Source organism: Simochromis diagramma, unplaced genomic scaffold, assembly GCF_900408965.1.
Source record: "Simochromis diagramma unplaced genomic scaffold, fSimDia1.1 OVJJ01000216.1, whole genome shotgun sequence".
Classification (NCBI taxonomy): domain Eukaryota; kingdom Metazoa; phylum Chordata; class Actinopteri; order Cichliformes; family Cichlidae; genus Simochromis; species Simochromis diagramma.
This window is the reverse complement of record NW_024386883.1, coordinates 5,384,017-5,407,258: the sequence shown is the minus strand read 5'-3', so window position 1 is coordinate 5,407,258 and position 23,242 is coordinate 5,384,017. Positions and strand designations below refer to the sequence as shown.

Genomic DNA, 23,242 nt, shown 5'->3' with positions numbered 1-23,242 from the left:
AGCTGTGTCTTATTCCCCGATTACCTGATATGTATTTAAGCCTTCAGTTTTCCTTAGGTCTTTGTTGGCTTCAGCTACCTGGATTAGTTGCCTGATCAGAATAAAGGTTTGTGTTTGTTTTTATTCAAACCTATTTTGGGTCCAAATTTTCCTAAACAATGACAAGCTAGTACCTTGAACATGAAGAGTTAAATATAACAGCTGTGCTGAAGTTGAGAAACTGACTAAATGTATTTTTTACTCATTAATGTGCATGTCAGTGGATGTAAAGCTCCTCTCTTCCACTCAGTGAACTGGCAGTTACACACACACTGAAACTGCCTGTTTACTCCTGAACCAAAATTAAAGGTTATAAAGAATGGTACTTGTATTATGTTGAACTGAAAGACTAACTGGGTAGGAAAAAACCCCAAATCCCCCAAAAGGAGTCTATTTGGAATAAGGTAAGTGATTACAAACTAAAACATGAAATTAATTCAATTATGAAGCAAAAGGTTGAAAAATGGCATATTAAGTAATAAAAATATGAAAAAGAATAAATGAATATTCATGCCACCATTATGTTATAGGAATTATAAGAATTGGATAAGCCAGAATGGTTTCAAAGAACAGTCTATGGGCAAGCTAGACAGCTGTTGTCTCTTACAACCACAGGTAAGGAATTTCCTAAAACACTATCCTTTAAGTTTGGTGACTATTTGGATAACAGGCAAATGGAAATCTTCCAGTGCTTGCAAGTGTATATAATGTGCAGTTTTACATGTTTGGTTAAAGAGCATAAACTGATTCTTTACATTGTGATTACTTGATATCATTTGAGGTCACTGGGGTCATTATTTCTCTGATATTATAGAAACCATGACATCCCATCATGCCTGTGGGATGCTCGTTTTCCGCAGTGTATTCCTGATTTCATATACACCACAATGCAATGAAGTATTCTTGTGGTTCCTGTAGATGGCAGCCACTGGCTCAATATGAAACTCTTGCTAGAAGAACTTCATGCTAGGGGACACAATCTCACTGTGATCAGGACCTCCAGGAGCTGGTACATCCCTGAAAAGTCTGATCTATACACATCCATTACAATTGAAATGGCTCTAGATTATGAGCAATATTTAGATGTGTTCCTACAGGAACAGATATAGATATCTATATAGATATCTAATCCCTACTGATGCAGAGAGAAGTTCTTGACAACTTTTTGTCATGCACTGTTTTGTAGGTGCAAAGAGAGGGAGGACCATTGGCTTTCTTCAAACTCACCAAGGGTTTAATATCTATGCTTTCTCGTGGCCATTCACTTTGGTATGATGCTTTGAAAAATATTTTTGATGATCAAAAGATTCCCAGTATGATCTGGTTCTAACTGATCCAGCTTTAGCCCCAGGGCTTATTCTAGCCAAATATCTCAAGCTTCCCTTAGTGCTCAACGTACGCTGGATCACCAGTGGAGAAGGCCACTTTGTGTTAGCTCCCTCACCACTCTCCTATATCCCAGTGCCAGGATCCGGCTTAACAGACAAAATGAATTTCATCCAGAACATCAAGAACATTCTTTTCTATAGCATTATACTGTTCCAGCAGAAATTTGTGGTGGACCCAGTATATAATGACATGTGTGAGAAATATATTGAGGGTGGATGTGACGTCATCTCATTACTTCAGGAAGCAGACATTTGGCTGTTCAGGTCAGATTTTGTGTTTGAGTTCCCTCGCCCCACTATGCCAAATGTTGTCTATATAGGAGGATTTCAGTGCAAACCAGCTCAGCCTCTGCCAGCAGAGCTAGAGGAGTTTGTTCAGAGTGCCGGGCAACATGGAGTGATCATCATGAGCCTGGGAACTCATGTCGATGCTTTGCCCAAAGAGGTTACAGAGGAAGTCGCCGGTGTCTTTGCCAAGATGCCCCAGAAGGTAACAAAAAGTCAAAGATTCATACTTCCACTACTGCGTTTTGGATTGTTAACCTATAGTATTTTAATTTGTCCATATCAGCCAATAGATACACTGTGAAAGATGCCATTGTTTGTGTATTGCCATTCAGAAACCACAGTTTAGCATTGCAGTGCATTTTGGAGCCAGAAGTGTATGTAAATTTATGAGAGGATGGAGTGGTATGTTATTAGTCAGGAAGGCTAAATTTATAGTCTGTAAGAGTCTACACAAAAAAGATAGTATATTTAATGCTGGCACAGGCTACCAATAAAATTAGAGTTACACTTAAAAAAAAATAACACAAGCAAGATTTAGGACAGATACCTTGGTTAGACTGTTAGTACAAATAAAGAAAGAGAGAGTCACACTTAGCATAGAAATGCTCCAAAAGACAAAAATCAAAAGTCTATATAGGAGGATTTCAGTGCAAACCAGCTCAGCCTCTGCCAGCAGAGCTGGAGGAGTTTGTTCAGAGTGCCGGGCAACATGGAGTGATCATCATGAGTCTTGGAACGTTAATCAATGCTTTTTCCCAAAGAGATTACGGAGGAAATCGCCGGTGTCTTTGCCAAGATGCCCCAGAAGGTAAGAAAAAAATTGAAGATTCATATTTCCACTACTGCATTTTGGATTGTTAACATATAGTATCGTTTCCCCTCTATATCAGCCAAAAGACAAAGGTTTGTGCACAAACCATGGCTTCCTTAATTTTCATTTTGAAACCAATTTTAGCATTATGGGTTTTTTTTTTTTTTTTTTTTTTTTTTTTTTTTTTTTGGGCCAGAATTTTCTTAAAACAGGAGCGAAATGGGAGCACACACAGCTTGGACAGGCTTTAGTACAAATAACCAAATAGCAAGTCACACCTTTAAACAGACAATTGATTGAAAATGTACCAAAAGACAAACAGAATAAATTCTACAAAGTTATTTTCTGTAATTTGGGTAAGGTGTCCCTATGAAGGAGTATTATTAAATTATCATTTTGAGAACTGAGAGGTGTAAATTTCAAATTTCCTTTGAGGAAAAAGGTTGAGGAAAAGGTCAAGGCAAACCGACAGAGCTGCTGTACCCTCTACAAAATGCCTTGTGTAGATGAATTAGTGAAACAAATTGACCAGCTGACCAAATGCAGCTTCGTGCCTTTTTTTTTCCCGATACCTTACAGAATTGTTGTGCTACAAGGAAAAACTGTAGTTTTGTTAAGTGTTTTGTAAAGTCTCAGGGCTAATGGGGAAATCTTTTTTTTTTTCTTTTTTTTTTTTTTCTTACCAGGTGATCTGGAAGCATAAAGGAGACCGACCCTCTACACTGGGAAACAACACTTTAATGGTCGACTGGATGCCACAGAAAGATCTTCTGGGTCATCCACAGACAAGTCTTTGTAGCTCATGGAGGAACTAATGGTGTCCAGGAGGCCATTTACTATGGGGTCCCTGTGCTCGGCATACCCTTGTTCTTCGACCAGTATGACAACCTTATACGACTGCAGGAGAGAGGAGCTGGAAAGATCATTCAGCTAGCTGATGTTAATGGCCACAGTTTTGAGCAAAGCCTTAAGGAAGTGATTCACCAAGAGAGCTACAGGCAGAACATTCAAAGACTGTCACGTTTGCACAGAGATCAGCCAATAACACCCATGGAGAAGGCAGTCTTCTGGGTAGAATATGTGATGCGCCACAAAGGGTCTCGTCACCTGCGTACAGAAGCTTATAAGATGCCCTGGTACTCTTACTACTGTTTAGATGTACTGTTCATATTACTGTCTGTGGTCACTGTGCTGCTTCTCTCTATTGTGGCTGTTTTCAGATTTCTGTGCTGCCAAAGACAAAGAAAGATAAAAACTAAACGCTAAAATATTTTCCATTTGGGAGGTGACATACTATGTCTATTAGTTACTGTGGTTTAGTTTTACTCTTTAGATGTACTGTTCATATTGCTGTCTGTGGTCACTGCGCTGCTCCTCTCTATTGGCATTTTGAGATGTATGTATAGCTAAAGACCAAAACAATAAAAACACAACTGAGTTCTCTTTTATCAAATGTTTCAATGAGTTCTTTTCAATTCTAGAGATAACATGTAAAAACAGACTTTATTTTTTTTTAGATTTCTAGGAATTTTTAATTGGAAGATGGTGCTATGTCTGACCATTATTGTGGTGTTACAACACACTTGCTAAAATGAGTAAACTGGGTTTTAATTTAAAAAAACAAAAACAAAAAAACATGTAACAGCAGATCGCTTGAACTTAAGATGGGGTTATTGCCACAGGCTAAACAAGGAAATGCCATCAGCAAAGGAGGTAAAGTTTAACTTGCTGATTGGCAGGGCTGCACACTTGGGTGTATGACAGCTCTAGAGCAGAGCTTTCCCTCATAGCTGAGAGGTTTTATACACATGGTTTTAAGAAAAAAACAAGACTAACATGTTGCAACAAATTATCAAGTCTGTGACATGTCTGGGATTAAAAAGAGCTAGAAAAAGAACAATTTCAGAATGATGTGCATGCAAATGCTAAAATAAAAAAACCCAAACATCGTGGCAAATAATTTTTAGAAAGGTTCAATTTGATACAGAAAATTTTTTTTTTTTTTTTTTTGGTTTGTTTGTTAGGAAGGAGAAAAGCAATGCCTAATTCAGACTGGCAAAAAGAAGAAAGTCACATTTGGACATATTCATCGAGATTTTTTTTTTTTTTTTTTTATTTTTTTTTGGTGTCCCGTTTGGATCTTTAGCCATCAGAATTGTTGTCTTAAGGCCAAGAAAGATGCCAAGCGGATTTATTTTACCAAGTGGATCATCATGGCCTTGCCATATTGGTCCATTGGATTGACCTTTATTACAATTATGAATTTATTATATAAATTCATATTCATCGATTTTGACTGGTACTGCATGAATCAATGAAACACCAGAATTAGTAATGTTGTGGTTTGATATTCTTGGTTCTTCTGTTTTTAATGTAAAGTATTTTTGAGCTTTGAACTTTAACATTTATGAAAATTATAATATTGTAATGTTGGTCTACCTGTACATACACATGAACTTTACCATTCACGGCACGACATCATTCAACGATGGACTGGATGCAACAGAAAGATGATCTGGGTCACCTACACACAAAAGGCCATTTACCACAGGCTCAGCATAACCTTGTTCTTTGACCAATATGTCAACCTTATAGATTTGTAGGGGAAAGAAGCTGGAAAGGTCATACTCTTGGCTGATGTTGAAGGACATAGTTTGGAATAAGGTCTTCAGGAAGTGCTCCATCAATAGAACTCATAAAAATGTTTTAATGAGTTCACATCTATTAACATGCAAACATAGATTTTATTTATAGAAGTCCAGAATTTATAGAATTTTAATTAGAAGATGACAAATTGTCTGTTAATCATTGTGATTTAGTAGTGATACAAAGTAAACTTCTGGACTTCTAAAGGGTCTGCAGCCTTAAAGTACGCAGCCTCAACAGTCCTCATGGGCCGCGTACTCAAAGACCACTAAGGCCGGAAGTGCGAGGCTTGTGAAATGGGACGGTCTAGCCTCCGTCGCGCTGCCCAGGTTGCCTAGCAACCATGATACTAACAGCTGGAAACGTGTCATACAGCTTTGTTTGACAGACATGAAGGAAAAAATCTTTTGTTCATTTGTTTGTTTCTTTCTACATGAGCTTTGATCATTCTCTGTAAGATTAAGCTCAGCTCTCCCTTGTTTCAAATGCACTTTAGAACAACACGCAGCAACACTACACATGAGCGGGAGGAGGGAGGTATGGGGTCTTCACACACCCCCGTTCTCTACTAGCCATCGGGGCGGGGGGGCTGGGAGGAGATGTTGGCTGACTGATTGGCCTCCCTGCTGCTGCGGAGCCTGGGACGGTCTGCTTGCTTCCACCCCGGGGGGAAGGGTAACATCTCTTGGGTCTGGGTTCTGTTTCCCCCTCTGGGGGCAAGGGTACCTGGACCCGGGGTATAGAGTATGTTTGGGGAGTGTGATTGTGTGTACATGTCCATTTATGTCAATCCTTATGTTGGGTGAGTGCTGAGTGTTTGTATATGTGTGCATGAGGGTGGGAATGCATGTTTGTGTCTGTGTGTGCCCGTTTGTCTGTGTCTATATGTCAGGTCGGGTCTTAGACTCCACCTCTCTGGGAACTCCCAGGCCCATCTCCCCTCACCACACTCCCTGCCAGTGACTGATGCCCTCAGGGGTCGGTGCATTGGTGGCTACTTGGCGGGGCCTGGCGCCTGTTGCTCGGTCAGGCCTCCTCCGGGGTGCAGGGGGCCCTCAGGCCTCCGGCTCGGTTCACTCTGGCACAGCTGGCTGCCGGCAGAGCCGGCGGGCACGCCGGTGCAGCCCCCTCTAGCTTCTGCTCGGTGGCTACTGGGTGACGCCTCGTCTGGGGATCCTCAGCCCTTCCCATGAGGGTGGCACGGATACCCCTCCGGAGGTCCTCCTTGGGCTCTCGCACTCTGGGGCCTCTGGATGTCTGGGGCCTGGATCTCCTCCATGCCTGCTTCATGCCCTGGGGGACAGGGCTATGGCTCTCTACATCCTCTTGCAGACTGTTACGTCCCCCCCCCCCCACCATGGTGGAGGCAAAGGTAGGAAGGAGACAGCAACACTGGACAACCACAATCAACGAAGGAGGAAGACCACAGAACAGTTAAGTATCAGGCAGGATTTATTGGTTGCTTGCCTGGATAGTCAAACTTAACAACAGAAAAGAGGTGGGGGAGGAGGACTGGGCGGTTGATCTAAATCAAAGAAATTAATAAAACAAAAAGAGGTCGATAGCTTCCAGGGCCTAACTGAAAGAAAAAAAATGCAAAACAAAAGGCCTACCTAGCTACTCGACAAAAGGTCAGTAAAAACATACAAGAGTGGCATCAACCGCATAACCTAGTGTGACTAACAGAGTAAAACCTACAACCAGTGTATAGGGTACCCCAGCTTACCTGTCCAGCCTCCCACCACACACAATATAAAGAAGCCTGTTCGCAAATGTTTGTCAAAGCAGAAGCCAGCAGCCACCAGCTGGCAAGGGGCTGCTCATTTGTAGTAATCCTCGGCGTGTGATTGGCCAACTGGGCCCAGACCAGCCAATAGACACATGCCAATCAACTTCGAACTTGCCAATAGGTGGAGGCTTGACACCTGAAAGATAAATAGAACACAAAAGCAAAGCCACATCTCTTGGCACGTAACACCCCCACCCTTTAAGAACCAAACTCAGGGTTTGGTGACCTCTCTAAACAGCACGGGAGAGTACGTCTGCTACAATGTTTTCTGAACCTTTTTTGTGATGGATATTGAGGGTATAATTCTGAATAATCAGTGACCAACACATAAGCCACTGGTTGTGATTATACATTCTAGAGAGGAAAACTAAAGGGTTGTGATCTGTGAATACTTGAACTGAACTCTGACCTGACTCTGTATAGACTTCAAAATGTTGCAAGGCCCACAACAAAGCAAGGGTCTCCTTTTCAATGGTAGAATACCTGAGCTGATGTTTATCAAACTTCCGAGAGAAGTAACTTACAGGATGGTCAATGCCCTGGGTATCCTCCTGGAGAAGCACCGCTCCTGCCCCAACTGCGCCGGCATCTATTTCCAGTTTGAATGGTAAAGAGAAGTTAGGAGCAGACAAAACAGGGTTGCAACAAAGTAAGCCCTTAAGGCTTTCGAAAGCCTGTTGGCAACTCTCAGACCAAATAAATGGCTTTGAGGGACTGGTTAAGTCAGTGAGAGGGGCAGCAACAGAAGAGAAATTCTCACAAAATCGTCGGTAAAATCCTGTCATCCCAAGGAAACGTCGCAGTTCTCTCCTGGTGGTTGGTTGGGGGAACTCCCTAATCGCAGTGACTTTGGCATCTGCAGAGCGCACTTTTCCTAGACCAACTTGCTGGCCAAGGTAGAGGACACTGCCTCTAGCAAAATCACATTTGGCAAGGTTCAAAGTGAGAGATGCATTTTCTAGGCTAATGAAGACTTCTTTCAATGTAGCCATGTGGGTTCACCAGTCACTGCTATACACAACGATGTCATCCAAGTATGCTCTGCAGTTGAGGATGCTTCCCAACACTTTATTGACCAGTCTCTGAAATGTTGCAGGGGCATTGCACATGCCAAAAGGCATAACCGTATACTGCAGGAAGTGGTCAGGAGTGACAAAAGCTGAAATGTCAGAGGCTTGCTGTGTCAAAGGCACTTGTCAATACCCTTTTAACATATCAAGTTTAGTGATGTATTTTGCAGGCCCAATTTCATCAATGCAGTCATCGATAAGAGGTAAGGGATGTGCATCTGGTACAGTGACAGAGCTCACCTTTCGGAAGTCAGTACAGAATCTTGGGCTTCCATCTGACTTTGTGTCTAAGAGACATGGTGAACTCCAAGAGCTGGAGCTTGGCACTGCAAATCCATTCTGAAGAAGATACTCAACTTCCTGTTTTATGATTTCTCTCTTTGCTGGACTAACCCGATAAGTGCGCTGTTTGATTGGTGTACAGATTGGTGTACAGACGAGATCTTCAAAGGGTGGTGCTCTCGGCAGAACGCATCATTCAATCAGAGCTCCCTGACCTGCTGTCCATCTACACCAAGCGGTGCAAGTCCAAAGCTAGGAAGATTATGATGGACCTCTCCCATCCCAACAATGGACTCTTCTCACTGTTGAGGTCTGGGAAGCGCTTCCGCTCCCTTAAGGCCAAAACAGAGAGAATGAAGAGGAGCTTCTTCCCCCAGGCTATTCGGGGCCTGAACCAGGTGTAGGACTGGACTCTCCCAAACACGTCACTATAAGACTGGACTCTCACACACGTCACCACACGCACCACCACATATTTCCTATAATCCTATAATTCCTATAATTTATAATCCTTATCTTTATAATCTCTTCTGCTATTTGCACATTCTTTACTGTAAATTCCTAAGTTAATTTGTAAATTTTTGTAGTAAATTGTAAATATTGTAAAACTTTTCTTCTGTCATTTAATGGTCGGGCATTGTACAGCTACAAGCATTTCACCCCCATGTCATACTGTGTATGGTTGTGTGTGTGTGACAAATAAAATTTGAATTTGAATTTGAATTTGTGTAGGGTTAGTCAGCACCACATCATGTTTTATGACAGTGGTTTGAGACGGGATGTCATTGAACAGAGATGGGAATCCCGATATGAGTGTTATGATATCATTGCTCTGTTCAACAGGAAGGTGGGACAGGTATTGTGGTAGTGTTGACAATATCACAGAATTACCTAGTCGAGCACTTTGAGGTTCAGCACCTCGTAACACCAACCCATCTTCATCTGGAGTAATCTCCACCTTGGATACAGAAGCCATCGGAGATGTAACCACTTGCTCTTGGACCACAGGTGGCACAGTTGAAGGTTCACGAGAGTTGTACAGCTTCATCATGTTGACATGACACACCCGAGTAGGACGTCTGCGATCCGGGGTCTGAATAATGTAGTTGGTCTTGCTGAGTTTACTCTCTACAACATAAGGACCAGAGAATTTAACGGAAAGAGAGGAGCCGGGCACCGGAAGGAGAAGGAGCACTCTGTCACCTGGCTGAAATGAATGGTCAACAGCCCGCTGATCAAAGTGTCTCTTCATTTTTGCTTGTGAAGTGGCTAGTGCATTCTTGTTAGGGAATAAGCCCTCTTTAACATGTCATTTAGTGTTTTGACATACTCTGGAAGGCTTTTGGTGTTTTCAACCGGATTAGCCAGCCTCTCTTTAAAAACCTTCAAAGGACCCCTCATCTCACGCCCAAACACAAGTTCACTGGGACTAAATCCCAGAGATTCTTGGGTTGCTTCACAACAGGCAAATAAAACAAGCAGAACACTTTCATCCCAGTCCCGTTGAGAACTACAACAGTGTTTCCTTAACATGGACTTCAAAGTCTGATGAAACCTCTCTAGCGCCCCCTGACTTTCAGGATGGTAAGAACTCGAGGTTATGTGTTCAATGCCTAATGTTTTCAAGGCTTGGGCAAATACCCTAGACTTAAAGTTAGTGCCTTGGTCTTTGCACAACCTTAGGCAGACCAAAGGTTGAAAAGAATCTCAACAGCGCTTTGACAACAATCTGAGCTGTTATTCTCCGTAGTGGGATTGCCTCGGGAAACCTGGTTGAAACGCACATGACAGTCAAAAGAAACTGGTTTCCAGTTTTAGCTTTAGGTAGAGGCCCCACACAGTCAACAATCACTTTTTGAAATGGCTCCTCTACTACTGGGATAGGACAGAGAGGAGCTGGGGGGATTACTTGGTTTGGCTTGCCGGTCATTTGGCATACATGGCAAGTACGGCAGTATTGAACAACATCAGATTTGAGTCCGGGCCAGAAGAAATGTTTCAGAATTCTGGTGTATGTTTTATTAACCCCCAAATGTCCTGACCATGGATGGTCATGTGCTAAGGACAGTACCTGGGTACGATAAGCAGTAGGTACAACCACTTGATAAACTGCAGACCAGTCTGCGTCTTCCGAGACCTCACTTGTCCATCTGCGCATCAGAAGAACTTCGTCAGAGAAGTAAGCCAGCTTTTTCCTTTTGGCATCCTGTTGACTGAGAGTGGAGGAATGACACTTGGACAGGGTTACATCATTTTTCTGTGCAATAATGAACTCCTCTCGGGAGACTGGCAAATCCAGAACTGGTTGTGTTTTGTCAGCAGGTGGAACTGTGGCCTGAACCTTAGATCCAGAGGTAAAGTTAATCACGTCACCAACGGGATCTGACCTCATGAAGGAATCGGCCAAGTCAGGACCATACTTTTTTGTCTGGGCCCTCCTAACTACACAAGCTGGAAAAATGGCAGGCTGGTCTTGGGCTGAGTCAGAATCCCGGCTCAGCTCGGGTCTGTCTAACACCTCAGGAACGGGCATGACCTTGCCTCCAGCAAGGTCATTACCTAGGATGAAGTCAATACCCGGGATAGGCAATGCAGAACGACTAGCCACTTTAACTATCCCACTGACTAAGGAAGACTGAATGTGAATAGTGTGCAAAGGGGCAGACACAAATCCGAGTTCTACTCCCTGGACAATGACACTAGACTGGCAAAATGACTCCTCTGAAAACGGTAAGACATTTTCTCTAATGATGGACTGAGAGGCCCCTGTATCTCTCAGTATTTTTACTGGTTGATGATCTTTTGTATTCCCAGTCAGTGAAACCACTCCCTCTAGAATGAATGGTTTGAAACAGGGATCAGGGTGGTTATTGTTCGGTTGAAGTACCCTCCCATTCTCTGTAGCTTTAATCAGTCCCACCCCTTTTGGTTGTGAGAATAGTTGCTGTTTACGCTTTAATGCCTGACAATCTGCAATGAGATGACCCTTTTTATGGCAATAAAAGCATTCACGCTCACCATGGGGAGGTGAAGGTTGCCTCACTGGCCTCGCAACAGAGCGACTCGATTCAAGCTGTGCTGAGCGCAAGTGTAACCCATATTTAAGGATGGCTTGGATAAAATATACCAAAATGAAAAAAAGAACCATTAATCTTAGCAGTACACTCTGTTTATAGTGAATAAGCCATAGGTGCAGCAGTTAAAGAATTAACTGCTCTGGTGTAGGCGTGTGTTGCTCTAAGCCAATGAGCTGCTGAAACGCAGTGCAGGCCCCGCCTGCCATCTCCGTCCAAGAGAGCACAGGCTTTTCCTCCTCTCTCTCTCGCTCGCGAACTCTCCATGAGCAAGCTAGTGAGGAAAAAAAGACACGGCGATTTACTGAAACGAGGTATGGAAAAAAAAAGTAATATGAACGGAGAGTTAGCACTCGCTGCTTATGAAAGATTGTTTTATTGTATGTGTACTGCTAAGGCAAGTAACTAGCTGGTTCCTTTTACATTGTTTGGTCGACGAAGGTCGGGAGTTAGAGACGACGCCATTTCATCATTCCTGCGCCATCTCGCGCTGCTCCGCCTTTCTTTTCTGAGATCGGTGAGCAAAGTATTTTACTAGTTCATTGTTTATCTGTGCTTTTCACGAGTTCTTTGCAAGAAAAAATGTTCCAGTGTTTATTGGATAATTGTTTAAAAATATTTTGTGGAAAACCATTCAATTTACTAAAAAAAAAAAACAGCATTTGAAGCAAATGCACAGATTGTGTGTTTTACTGTCTATTTTCAATTTGCAACGTGGGTAACGTTGCAAATAATACATTTTAAGTGATAGGACTGTGAACTGTGATTATATAAAGAACTTAATATGTCCTATGACATTGTCGTTGACAGGTCAGGTTTTTTTTTTTCTGTTTCCCTTTGTATCTTCCTTTTGATGCATTGCAACGGATCCTGTAATCGATGGCGAGCCAACCCCGTTGAAGGACCAACTGACTTTGTTCTGTGCTGCACAGCAGAGTGTGATAGGCCAGCTGCAACAAAACAGAAACACACCACGCCACTTTGAACTTGTTGTTCCCCTTCTTCACACACACACATCCCCTGGACTTACGGACGGTTTATTTTAAGGACTCTTTTTACGGACTCTATACATCCCACAAACAGGAAGGGAAGTGGGTGGTTGGATCCATTTCTCCAGCTGAATAATTGTTGCAATTTGTTAACAAAGTCTATGAAGATACAAACAAGTGTTGTCATTTGGATCTTGGTAATTGAGATTGTGGTTCATTTTGAACGTGAACTTTGTACATCTAGAAGGGTACACCCAGGTAAGGTTTCTTTTATTAAAGTGATTACTGTGATTGTGCCACAGGGTTGTCACTGAGGAAAATACTGGTATCAAAAAGAGACACTTTTATTTGTAATGTTTTATATGTTTGTCATATTTTCTTTTTTGTTTTCTGGGTGAAAAGAAAAATACAAAGCCGGCATTTTTCAAAACTCAGTTGCCTGAGTCTCATTCAGTTTGCCTCTCCTGTACGTAGCCGAACCTACTGGTCCAAATCATTGAGCTCTTTTGCATCAAATTTGGGTCAAGTACCTTTTGATCTTGGAGTATTTGAAACACATCAGTGTTACACAAGGCTGTGGGCCTATCTGGATGGGAAATAGGGGTAAAAACATTCTTATGTGTCAACACAAACTCATCGGCCAACACAGCTGCTTTTGACATTGACGTCACCTTCTGTTCATTTAACAACATTATGACTCTCTCAGGTAATGAATTTTTAAAATCCTCCAGTAGCATTAACTCGCGCAGAGACTCATAATCATCCCCAACTCCGTTAGCAGCACACCACTTATCAAAAAGAGTCCCTTTTTCATGTGCAAACTCCACATATGTTTGACTGCTGGACTTCTTGTGGTTCCTAAATTTCTGCCTGTAGGCCTCAGGTACCAGTTCATAGGCACGTACAATTGTTTCCTTCAATACTTCATATTTCATGCTCTGCTCTAACAAAAGTGAAGCTACTACCTCCTGAGCTTTGCCCACTAATTTACACTGAAGTAAAATAGGCCACATATCTCTTGGCCAGTTCAGAGCAGTAGCTACCTTTTCAAAAGCGTTGAAATATGAATCTACCTCAGTCTCACGAAAGGTAGGTACTAGAGCAATATTTTTGCTAACATCAAAACTTTTTGGGGAGACTTTTGGGGTTTCTTTAGTGGCATCTGTTTTCTGCCCTGATGACAGCTTCAGAGCTTCTACTTCAAGCTGCTTTAACCCGATTTCCTTTTCAGCTTCTATCTCAAGCCTACGGACCTCCAGCTGGAGATCATAATCTGCTTTACGCACCTTATCCTTCTCTTGTGCCTCTAGCTGTAAACGCAGTAAGCGAACCTTAAACTTTGCATCACTGCTAGACGTTTGGGATTCTGGAGTGAAAGGCTTAAAGCGAGGCAGAGTTTGGGGAGCCGCATCCGAGTTAACTTGGGCACCCGGAGGTGTAGCAGGCAGCGCTTGCTCATCAGTTCTCTCTGGAGAAGCTGGATCAGCAGAGGCTCCAGGGGGAGCTAAAGGGTCCTGAGAAGGCACCCCAGCTGTAACAGGGCTGATTAAAATACCCAACTCGATTAATCCCTCCAACAAAGCCTGCTTAATCTCCTTCTTCACTCCATACTTTGGTACAGAAAGGTTATACTGGGAGCAATACTTAACAAGTCGTCTTTGCGACACAAGTCAATTTTTTCAACGCTAGGTTGATTAACAAAATCAAGCAGGTCAAAACTCATCTTCGACTGAAACCATGAAACGTGGCAACCCTAAAATCACGACACACTCTCATTAATTTAGGTTGTCCACAGCATAAAAAGATCATGGACGAGCCCCCACTTGTGTTACGTCCCCCTCCACCATGGTGGAGGCAAAGGTAGGAAGGAGACAGCAACACTGGACAACCACAATCAACGAAGGAGGAAGACCACAGAACAGTTAAGTATCAGGCAGGATTTATTGGTTGCTTGCCTGGATAGTCAAACTTAACAACAGAAAAGAGGTGGGGGAGGAGGACTGGGCGGTTGATCTAAATCAAAGAAATTAATAAAACAAAAAGAGGTCGATAGCTTCCAGGGCCTAACTGAAAGAAAAAATGCAAAACAAAAGGCCTACCTAGCTACTCGACAAAAGGTCAGTAAAAACATACAAGAGTGGCATCAACCGCATAACCTAGTGTGACTAACAGAGTAAAACCTACAACCAGTGTATAGGGTACCCCAGCTTACCTGTCCACCTCCCACCACACACAATATAAAGAAGCCTGTTCGCAAATGTTTGTCAAAGCAGAAGCCAGCAGCCACCAGCTTCTTCTTCTTCAGTCAAGTTTAACGGCAGCTTGCATCCAAAACTGTTGCATTACTGCCATCTCCTGGCTGTTAACCGTCCGTCACTCCTGAATCCTCAGATCCTCCTGATGAGACCAGTACTTCTCAAAAACCAAAAAACCACCACAGCCACCAGCTGGCCAGGGGCTGCTCATTTGTAGTAATCCTCGGCGTGTGATTGGCCAACTGGGCCCAGACCAGCCAATAGACACATGCCAATCAACTTCGAACTGGCCAATAGGTGGAGGCTTGACACCTGAAAGATAAACAGAACACAAAAGCAAAGCCACATATCTTGGCACGTAACACAGACCATTACATGTGGAAACCATTTGAATACAAGCGCGCTGATCTACACAGGTATGCACACGGGTGTTCACTGTTCGTAGACTTAAATTACACCTTTCTTGGCTGCTACTTCAAAGCACATTGTGCGCTGTCTGTCCTGCGTGCTGCACAACAACATTGAATATTTAGTATTTACTGCTGTTTACACTTAGCTAGATTAATGCGATGGTGTTGTGTTTAGTATGTTGCTTTGGGTTTTTTTGCTTGTTTTCTATTCTTTCTCTCTCAACAGGTGATCCAGGAGATTTTTTTTCTTTTTTTCTTTTTTCCCCCCCCTTTCTCACTGTCCCTCTCCCCTTCTGTTTTTCTTTTCCTTCCTCTTTCTTTCTCCCTTTCCTATCCCTCACTCATGTCTGTCCCGTCTGTAACATCTGAAAATAAAATAAAATAAATAATAAAAACAAAGGTCGATCAAATGGACCAATACGGCAATGCCACGATGATCCATTTGGCAAAATAAATCCATTGGGTATCCTTGTTGGTCTTCAGACAACAATTCTGACGGCTAAAGAACCAAATGGGACAGGCAAAAAGAAAAAAAAAAAAAGATTAAGCTCAACTATTGAACGGCGTATATTTTAAAGTAAAGGCTTCAAAACCAAGTTAGTACAAACGTCACTAATGTCACATAACTTTGCCGACATGTGGCCAACAGTAATGTTTTAATGTTCTTCGTTATTAAACATTTGCACATAAATAAGTGACATGATATTCAGTACTTACTTAAAGTTTACTCTTCGGCCGCCCCTCATCCGCCGTTTTTTTTCGGCAAAATTATCCACACCCACCGCTGCGCTATGCATTCTGGGATATGTTGAGCCACGAAGTCTACACTGCCACAGCCTTAAAATTCAGGGAAATGAAGGACGCATTTCAGGGCCACATTTCGAGCAGCCTTTGAATTGGGACAGCCTTCGGCGCGCCGCTGTGACGTAATCGGCCTTGAAATGCGTACTTTAAGGCTGCAGACCCTGAATTGGGATACAGCCCCTGTCTCCCGTTTACCTGCTTGTTGGATGAATGTGTGGGCGCGGGTGAGTGATATCAGCAGTTGGGTGTGACCTTTCAATTATTGTCTTATCTTACTGGCTTTTGCCTTTGTTTAATGGTCAGCAGGAATTGTTAAAGAACTTTGGCAGGGGTATAGGGCTGGAGCAAAGGCCTTGTTGTTCTGGGAATTTCTAAAAAGGAACTGGTAGTATTTTTATTTTTATTTATTTTTTTTGTGTGCAGTGTGGAGCTGGATGTGGGAAAAAAAGTGCATGAGTTTTACTGCCGGCTGAAAGTTGCACTGAAAGAACTGGTCAAGGTATATAATAATATAAAAGGCTGATCAGAAGATGCAGGCAGATGTGATTTGACATAGCTTTTTTTTTTTTTTTTGTACACCACCAAATTACAACAGACATCTTGATTTGCTTTATATTGTAATTTAAATCCTACAATCATAGAACCTCAACAACTAAATGACTACTTATGAGCAAGAACTTGGCAACAGTGGGAAGGAAAAATGCCCTTTTAACAGGAAGAAAGCAGCACAGGCTATTGCAGTGTAACTAGGGGAAGTTTCAGGGTCACCTGATACAGCCCTAACTCATTTGCTATGTCAAAAAGGAATGTTTTAGGCCTAAGTAGAGGGTGTCTCTCTCTTGAATCCAAGCTGGGAGCTGGTTCCACAGAAGAGGATATTTAAAGCTGAAGGCTCTGTCTCCCTTTTTACTTTAAAATATTCTAAAATATTCAAACCATCTTTAACAGGTTTGATTAATCCACAATGCAATCTTCAACATCGGCTGCAGACTCACCCACCCCCACTGCTGCTGTTCCACCTCTGACACCTCAGACACTTCACACCTCCTCCACTCACACTGCTCACTACTCTCCACCCCCAACCAAAGCATCCAGTTCACATCCAACACACTGCTCCAGCCTGTCTCTCTCAACCTGTCACATCTTCAACCTGAGCCTGAGGCTGGGGAGAGTTCCACAGCTCTGGAAAACCTCTTGTGTGGTACCAGTGCCAAAGATTCCACGTCCCAAGGACCCCAACAGCTACAGGCCGGTTGCTCTGACATCCCACTTGATGAAGACCCTGGAGCGGTTGGTCCTGGCTGAGTTTCGGCCCCTGGTGAGCTCATCACTGGACCCACTTCAGATTACCTACCAGCCTGGCACTGGAGAGGATGATGCATTATGCATTCATTCATCGCCTGTATTGTTCCCTCTCTCACCTGGAAACTGCTGGGAGCACTGTGAGAGTCATGTTCTTTGATTTCTCCAGTGCCTTAAACACTATTCTTCCCACAGTTCTGAACGATAAGCTGGAGAACTCAGGAGTGGACCATTACCTCAAAACATGGATACTGGACTACCTCACCGACTGACCACCGTATGTGAGAACTCAGGGCTGTGTGTCGGACAGGGTCTTCTGCAATATGGGGGCCCCAAAGATGTCTTCAGCCATCTTTTATGGTGTGATCTGCTGGGGCGGCAGCATCTCTGCTGGGGACAGGAAGAAACTGGACAGGGCAATCCGGAGGGCCAAATCTGTTCTAGGATGCCCTCTGAACACAATGGAGGTGGTGAGTGACAGGAGAACGGTGGCTAAGCTGTCATCCCTGTTGGACAACATCTCCCACCCCATGCAGGAGACTCTGACAGCACCGAGCAGCTCCTTCAGTGGCAGGTTGCGGCACCCACGGTCAGTGTTGGGAAGGTTACTTTTAAAATGTATTCCACTACAGATTACAGAATACATGCCCGAAAATGTATTTTGTAACGTATTCTGTTACATTACTCAATGAGAGTAACGTATTCTGAATACTTTGGATTACTTAATATATTATGATGCTTTTTACAACTGCATGAATGTACTATTGCTGTGTGATTTATTACTATTACTGAAGGTCCGCGGCTCCGAACCGTAGTAAAGGGACCTCTGGTTATTATTATATTTACATGCTTCCAGCTCCCGTTTCTGCTTGATGACAGCTCGTACTTTTCTACTTCCTTTTTCTCCCTCCTTGCGCTCAAAGACACGTGTATTGCAGTCCATTCTCCCTGCAGCACGGACTACACTGCCCATGAGGCTACATTCTTTAGGGCTATGCCTGTAGCATTCTGTAGCTTAGCACAACAACAACAACAAAAAGGCGCTCTCTCACCCAGGAAACACACAGTCGCAGAGAGCGTGCCTCACCCTGTAACCCTGTAACCATGGCAACCGTAAAGCTGCTGCCTGGAACATAGCTGTCAAACAAAACCCAAACAGTCCTGACCCGCGACAATATGAAACAGGAAAATACCAGTGTAATCCATTTATTTCAACAAAGTAACTGTATTCTAAATACCACCTTTTTAAATGGTAACTGTAACGGAATACAGTTACTCATATTTTGTATTTTAAATACGTAACGGCGGTACATGTATTCCGTTACTCCCCGACACTGCCCACAGTGTGGGATGGAGAGATTTCACAGGTCTTTCCTTCCTACTGCTGTCAGACTCTACAAGATGGTCTCTGCAGGTGACCACACACATGCGTACAGACACATCCCAGTGCCAAGTTCAATCTTCCAATATAACAGTATAATTAGTACTTTGATCTATTGCATATAGTATTTTATTCTATTTTTTTAATCTTATTCTATTCTATTGTTTTTCTCTCCTTATTTTTACTGGTCTTAACTTGTACTTTTTGCCATAACCAAAATATTTTCCACATGTGGGACTAATGAAGGTTTATCTCATCTTATAACTTATGATAATAGATCACAATTGTCTATCCTATAGGTAATACATATGTGATCTAATTTTTCTGCATCACTCTGAGACAGGATGCTTCTACATTTAGAGATGATGTGCAAATGCAAGAAAGCAGTCTTACATATTTGTTTAATATGCACATATGTAACCTTTACTGAAACCTGAGTGAAACTCTTTGAATGAGCCATTCCTCTGCAGATGATCAGTTAACCATTTTAAAACTACTTTGAAGAGTATTTGAAATGAAAGGAAGGTTTGAGAAAGTTTGCAAGGTCAAGTGATGGCTTAAGTGATGACACATGTAAAAAAGCATGGATGCTCATGAGGATAAGAGTAAATAAAATAAGGAATGAGAACTTGACAAACACAGATCCTAAGAAGCTGGTGTGATCAATGGTACATGTGAACTGAGGCACGCAGCAGAACAACTCCAAATGATTGTGAAAGCACCTGCTGTGCATGTGGGAATGACAGCCCTGATATAAGATGTGAGAGATCCACTGAGTACTACAGTGGAACAGTTAAGTCAGATATATAATCCTGGTTTTCATAATCTTTCCTACTACTGCTATGGTATGAATTGGCATACAGACACCTGGGCAAAACTTTAAACATAGTGGTGGTACAGGTGGCTTGAGAAGGCCTTTTTTTGTATGTAAGTGCATGGTGGTCAGACACGAGGGATGTTTTGGTACTAGTGGTGGATATGCAATATTTAAGTAAAATATAACTTACTAATGGGCAGAAAAAGAGATAAACTAGAATACTCTGCAACAGAAATATGGCTAGGGAAGTGCCTTGTTCAAAAATTTTCAGAAGGAAGTACAGGAAAAATGTGTCGTTTAAAAGATTTAATTTGCTTCAGCAGCTGAAATTACAGGTTAAAGCGCTGGACCTCTCTGAGTGCAGCCACCTGTCTTCACAGAAAGGATGACCCTCATCGGGCTGTACAGGTTTTATACTGCGTCAATAAGAAATGATTATTATGCCAGTCTTCTTCCGGAACCCATCCTGACGTCTCCATTTGATGTCCTCTCCGTCTGCTCTTCGTCGACATCCTATCTGCCCCTTTTTCCTGGAATCACAAAGACGGACAGAAAAACACCTCACTGCCTAGCCTTGATCATTTTAACATTACTGATACTAATATCCAGTTCAGGACATTTTGTTCGGACTCCCTTTGACCCCTATAACCATTATCAAGTGTAATGTGTAAGCATGCTGCAAAACCCTCTGCGCTACTACGTCATCTCAATATTTCAGCCCAGTCATACCACTGGATGAAGCTTCTGACCCTCAAACATGGAACGCCAACTTGAGCACACTGCACTGTGTATATAAAAATAAGAAAACAACTTTATTTAATCATTTTATAACGCTAACAGAAGGAGGCATTACAATGATCTATAATCCTTTTTTTAAATTTTTTTTTTATTTTTAAAAAGGGTCCTTACTCTTATAACTGCATGACATGTCAAGATGGTGAAAAATGACTTGGGGATTTCATTGCTCTTAGCACACGCTAGGAAGGAGAAAGAACTGATGGGAATGGTGAGGTAATGGAAGAACAAATAGATGAGAAGGAATTTGGATGTTCAAATGATGGCCAAGGAACAAACATTAATATCAACTCAGGGGAAAAGTCTGCGCTGGATTTAACTCTAGTGTCAAGATACGCAGCTGAAATTTGCAATTGGGATGTATGGGGGTAAGGAGGTATGTTACTGTTCTGCTGGAAAGGAATGATATTCCTAGAAAAGGATAACTTGTATAAAGACCACGTAGACATGCTGACCTCATGGTATGGAAATGGATTATGTAGGAATTTTACTAGCAATACTATAGTGGTCTGGCCCATTTAAGATTTAAATGCGCTGTATGTAACTCATATCATTGGTAGCATGACAATACCTTGGAGTGTTTTTAAGTAGGCAAAAGGGGCGCAGGGACAAAATTGGGGCATTCTAAAACTTCTGACCAGATGTATGTATGTGTCTGACTGATCCACTCACTCCCTGCCTCCGTCCAGGCCATGCGACATATGGTCATCTGCTCAACCACAGAGCTAACACAGCACTCTAGGCTGCCTATTCTTGTGTTCGCTGAATATGTGTCTGTGGTCCAGTGTGCTGTTTTATGCAGCTTTGTATTTTTAAGGTATTCTTGGTTTGAGAAATGATCAGCTTTTATATTACCTTTTGTTGGGTAATTGAAATCCTTGTCTGCTTTACAGGAATGTGCTTCTTAAATTAGTGACTTACAACAAATACATTTTTTTTCCATTTGGGGTGAGGGGAGAAAGACATCAGGTAACTCATTTACATTATGTAGAGAGCAAGGATTCCTTTAGTTAAACTGCTGACGATAGGTAAGGAAAAATTTGAATGGAATCTTGCTGCAGTATGTATACTGTCGTTTGTCATACAAGTATATGAAATCATTCCAAGTTTGAACATATAAGACTACCTGTACTTGAAAGTCAGGCAGCGAGAAGTCTGTTATGAGTAAGGGGATCATTATTTGCTTTGGTCTGTTACAGAAGCGATGCCGTCATTTTGTGCCTGTGGGATGCTCATTTTCCTCAGTCTTTTCCTCATTTCATTTACACCACATTGCAATGGAGGAAACATTCTTGTGGTTCCTGTAGATGGCAGCCACTGGGTCAATCTGAAAATCCTTCTCGAAGAACTTCATGCCAGGGGACACAACCTCACTGTGATCAGGCCGTCTACCAGCTGGTACATCTCTGAAAAGTCTGATCTTTACACATCCATTACAATTGAAATGGATGAAGATCTTGAGCATTTTTTAGATTGGTCCATAGAGGAATACATCAGGGTATGTGACATCTTTGGCTCCATTTGATGGGGAAATTAAGTAATTTGTGTGTGATAAACATGTTTTAAACACTCTTTCCATTTTTAGATGCAAAGAGAGCGAGCTTCACTGCTGAATTCCTTCAAATGTATGAAAAAATTCCTCTCTATGATTTTTCAATTCCATTCATTGTGGTCTGAGTTCATAAATCAAATCTTTGATGATCAAAATATGGTGAAAATATTAGTAGTTTCCCAGTATGATCTGCTTCTAACTGATCCTGCCATGCCATCAGGGCAAATATCTCAAACTTCCATTAGTACTTTATGTACACTGGATCCCTAGAGGGGAAGGCCACTTTGTGTTGACCCCTTCGCCACTCTCGTATATCCCGGTGCTAGGATCTGGCTTAACAGACCAAATGAGCTTTATCCAGAGGATCAAAAATATATTTTTCTATATCCTTACCTTGTTCCAGCAGAACTTTATTTTTCTGCCAATCTATGATGACATGTGTAATAAGTATATTGAGGGTGGATGTGATGTCATCTCAGTACTACCAGAAGCAGACATTTGGTTGTTCAGATCAGATTTTGTGTTCGAGTTCCCTCGCCCCACTATGCCAAACATAGACTATATAGCAGGATTTCAGTGCAAACCAGCTCGGCCTCTTCCAGCAGAGCTGGAGGAGTTTGTTCAGAGTGCCGGGAAGCATGGAGTCATCATCATGAGTCTGGGAACTCATGTCGATGCTTTGCCCAAAGAGGTTACAGATGAAATCGCCAGTGCCTTTGCCGAGATGCCCCAGAAGGTAAAAAATGCTGCAGGCTTTGTTTTGTCTCTTAATTGCACAGGTTAACACTATGCTTATGTAACAGAATGATTCTTCTTGTCAAGTTGCCTCTTCATGAAGAAAGATAAGTGCTCTTACTCAACATTGTGAGCTGAAATGTATTTTTTTTTTTGTTTTTCTGTTCAGGTGATCTGGAAGCATAAAGGAGACCGACCCTCTACACTGGGAAACAACACACTAATAGTCAACTGGATGCCACAGAAAGATCTTCTGGGTCATCCACAGACCAAAGTCTTTGTAGCTCATGGAGGAACTAATGGTGTCCAGGAGGCATTTTACTATGGGGTCCCTGTGCTCGGCATACCCTTGTTCTTCAACCAGTATGACAACCTTATACGACTGCAGGAGAGAGGAGCTGGAAAGATCATTCAGCTAGCTGATGTTAATGGCCACAGTTTTGAGCAAGGCCTTAAGGAAGTGATCCACCAAGAGAGCTACAGGCAGAACATTCAAAGACTGTCACGTTTGCACAGAGATCAGCCAATAACACCCATGGAGAAAGCCGTCTTCTGGGTAGAATATGTGATGCGCCACAAAGGGTCTCGTCACCTGCCTACAGAAGCTTATAAGATGCCCTGGTACTCTTACTACTGTTTAGATGTACTGTTCATATTACTGTCTGTGGTCACTGTGCTGCTTCTCTCTATTGTGGCTGTTTTCAGATTTCTGTGCCGCCGAAGACAAAGAAAGATAAAAACTAAAGAAAGCTAATTTTGCTGGGACATTCCAAATATTGTCCCTAGTGTTGTAGTTTCACTGCAAAACATGCTAA

The 23,242-nt window shown here is 42.4% G+C and overlaps 1 protein-coding gene and 1 long non-coding RNA gene across 8 annotated transcripts; both read left to right on the top strand.

Annotated features, from left to right (window-relative positions):
• Nucleotides 1-23,242, top strand: LOC120734420 (UDP-glucuronosyltransferase 2A1-like). Of its 7 annotated transcripts, XM_040033255.1 has the most exons (7): nt 48-106; nt 261-443; nt 570-654; nt 854-1,048; nt 1,748-1,917; nt 2,477-2,523; nt 22,597-23,236. In XM_040033255.1, exons 4-7 carry the CDS (start codon nt 978-980, stop codon nt 23,179-23,181), a joined length of 873 nt encoding a protein of 290 aa, XP_039889189.1. In that variant the 5' UTR covers nt 48-106; nt 261-443; nt 570-654; nt 854-977; the 3' UTR covers nt 23,182-23,236. The 7 variants fall into 7 exon arrangements, with proteins under 7 accessions (XP_039889192.1, XP_039889195.1, XP_039889189.1 ...); XM_040033256.1 differs by lacking the exons at nt 48-106; nt 2,477-2,523 and having other exon boundaries at nt 113-443; nt 22,597-23,242; XM_040033258.1 differs by lacking the exons at nt 261-443; nt 854-1,048; nt 2,477-2,523 and having other exon boundaries at nt 1-106; nt 22,597-23,240.
• Nucleotides 9,578-12,704, top strand: LOC120734422. Its single transcript, XR_005696006.1, has 3 exons — nt 9,578-11,701; nt 11,829-11,904; nt 12,198-12,704. It is a non-coding gene; the product is annotated as an uncharacterized LOC120734422 (long non-coding RNA).

Coding starts and splice junctions, on each gene's coding strand:
- LOC120734420 (XM_040033255.1), top strand. CDS start 978: ATGAAACTCTTGCTAGAAGAACTTCATGCTAGGGGACACAATCTCACT. Junction 1,918..2,476: donor TTGCCAAGATGCCCCAGAAG/GTAACAAAAAGT, acceptor TTTTTCCCAAAG/AGATTACGGAGGAAATCGCC. Junction 2,524..22,596: donor TTGCCAAGATGCCCCAGAAG/GTAAGAAAAAAA, acceptor TTTTCTGTTCAG/GTGATCTGGAAGCATAAAGG.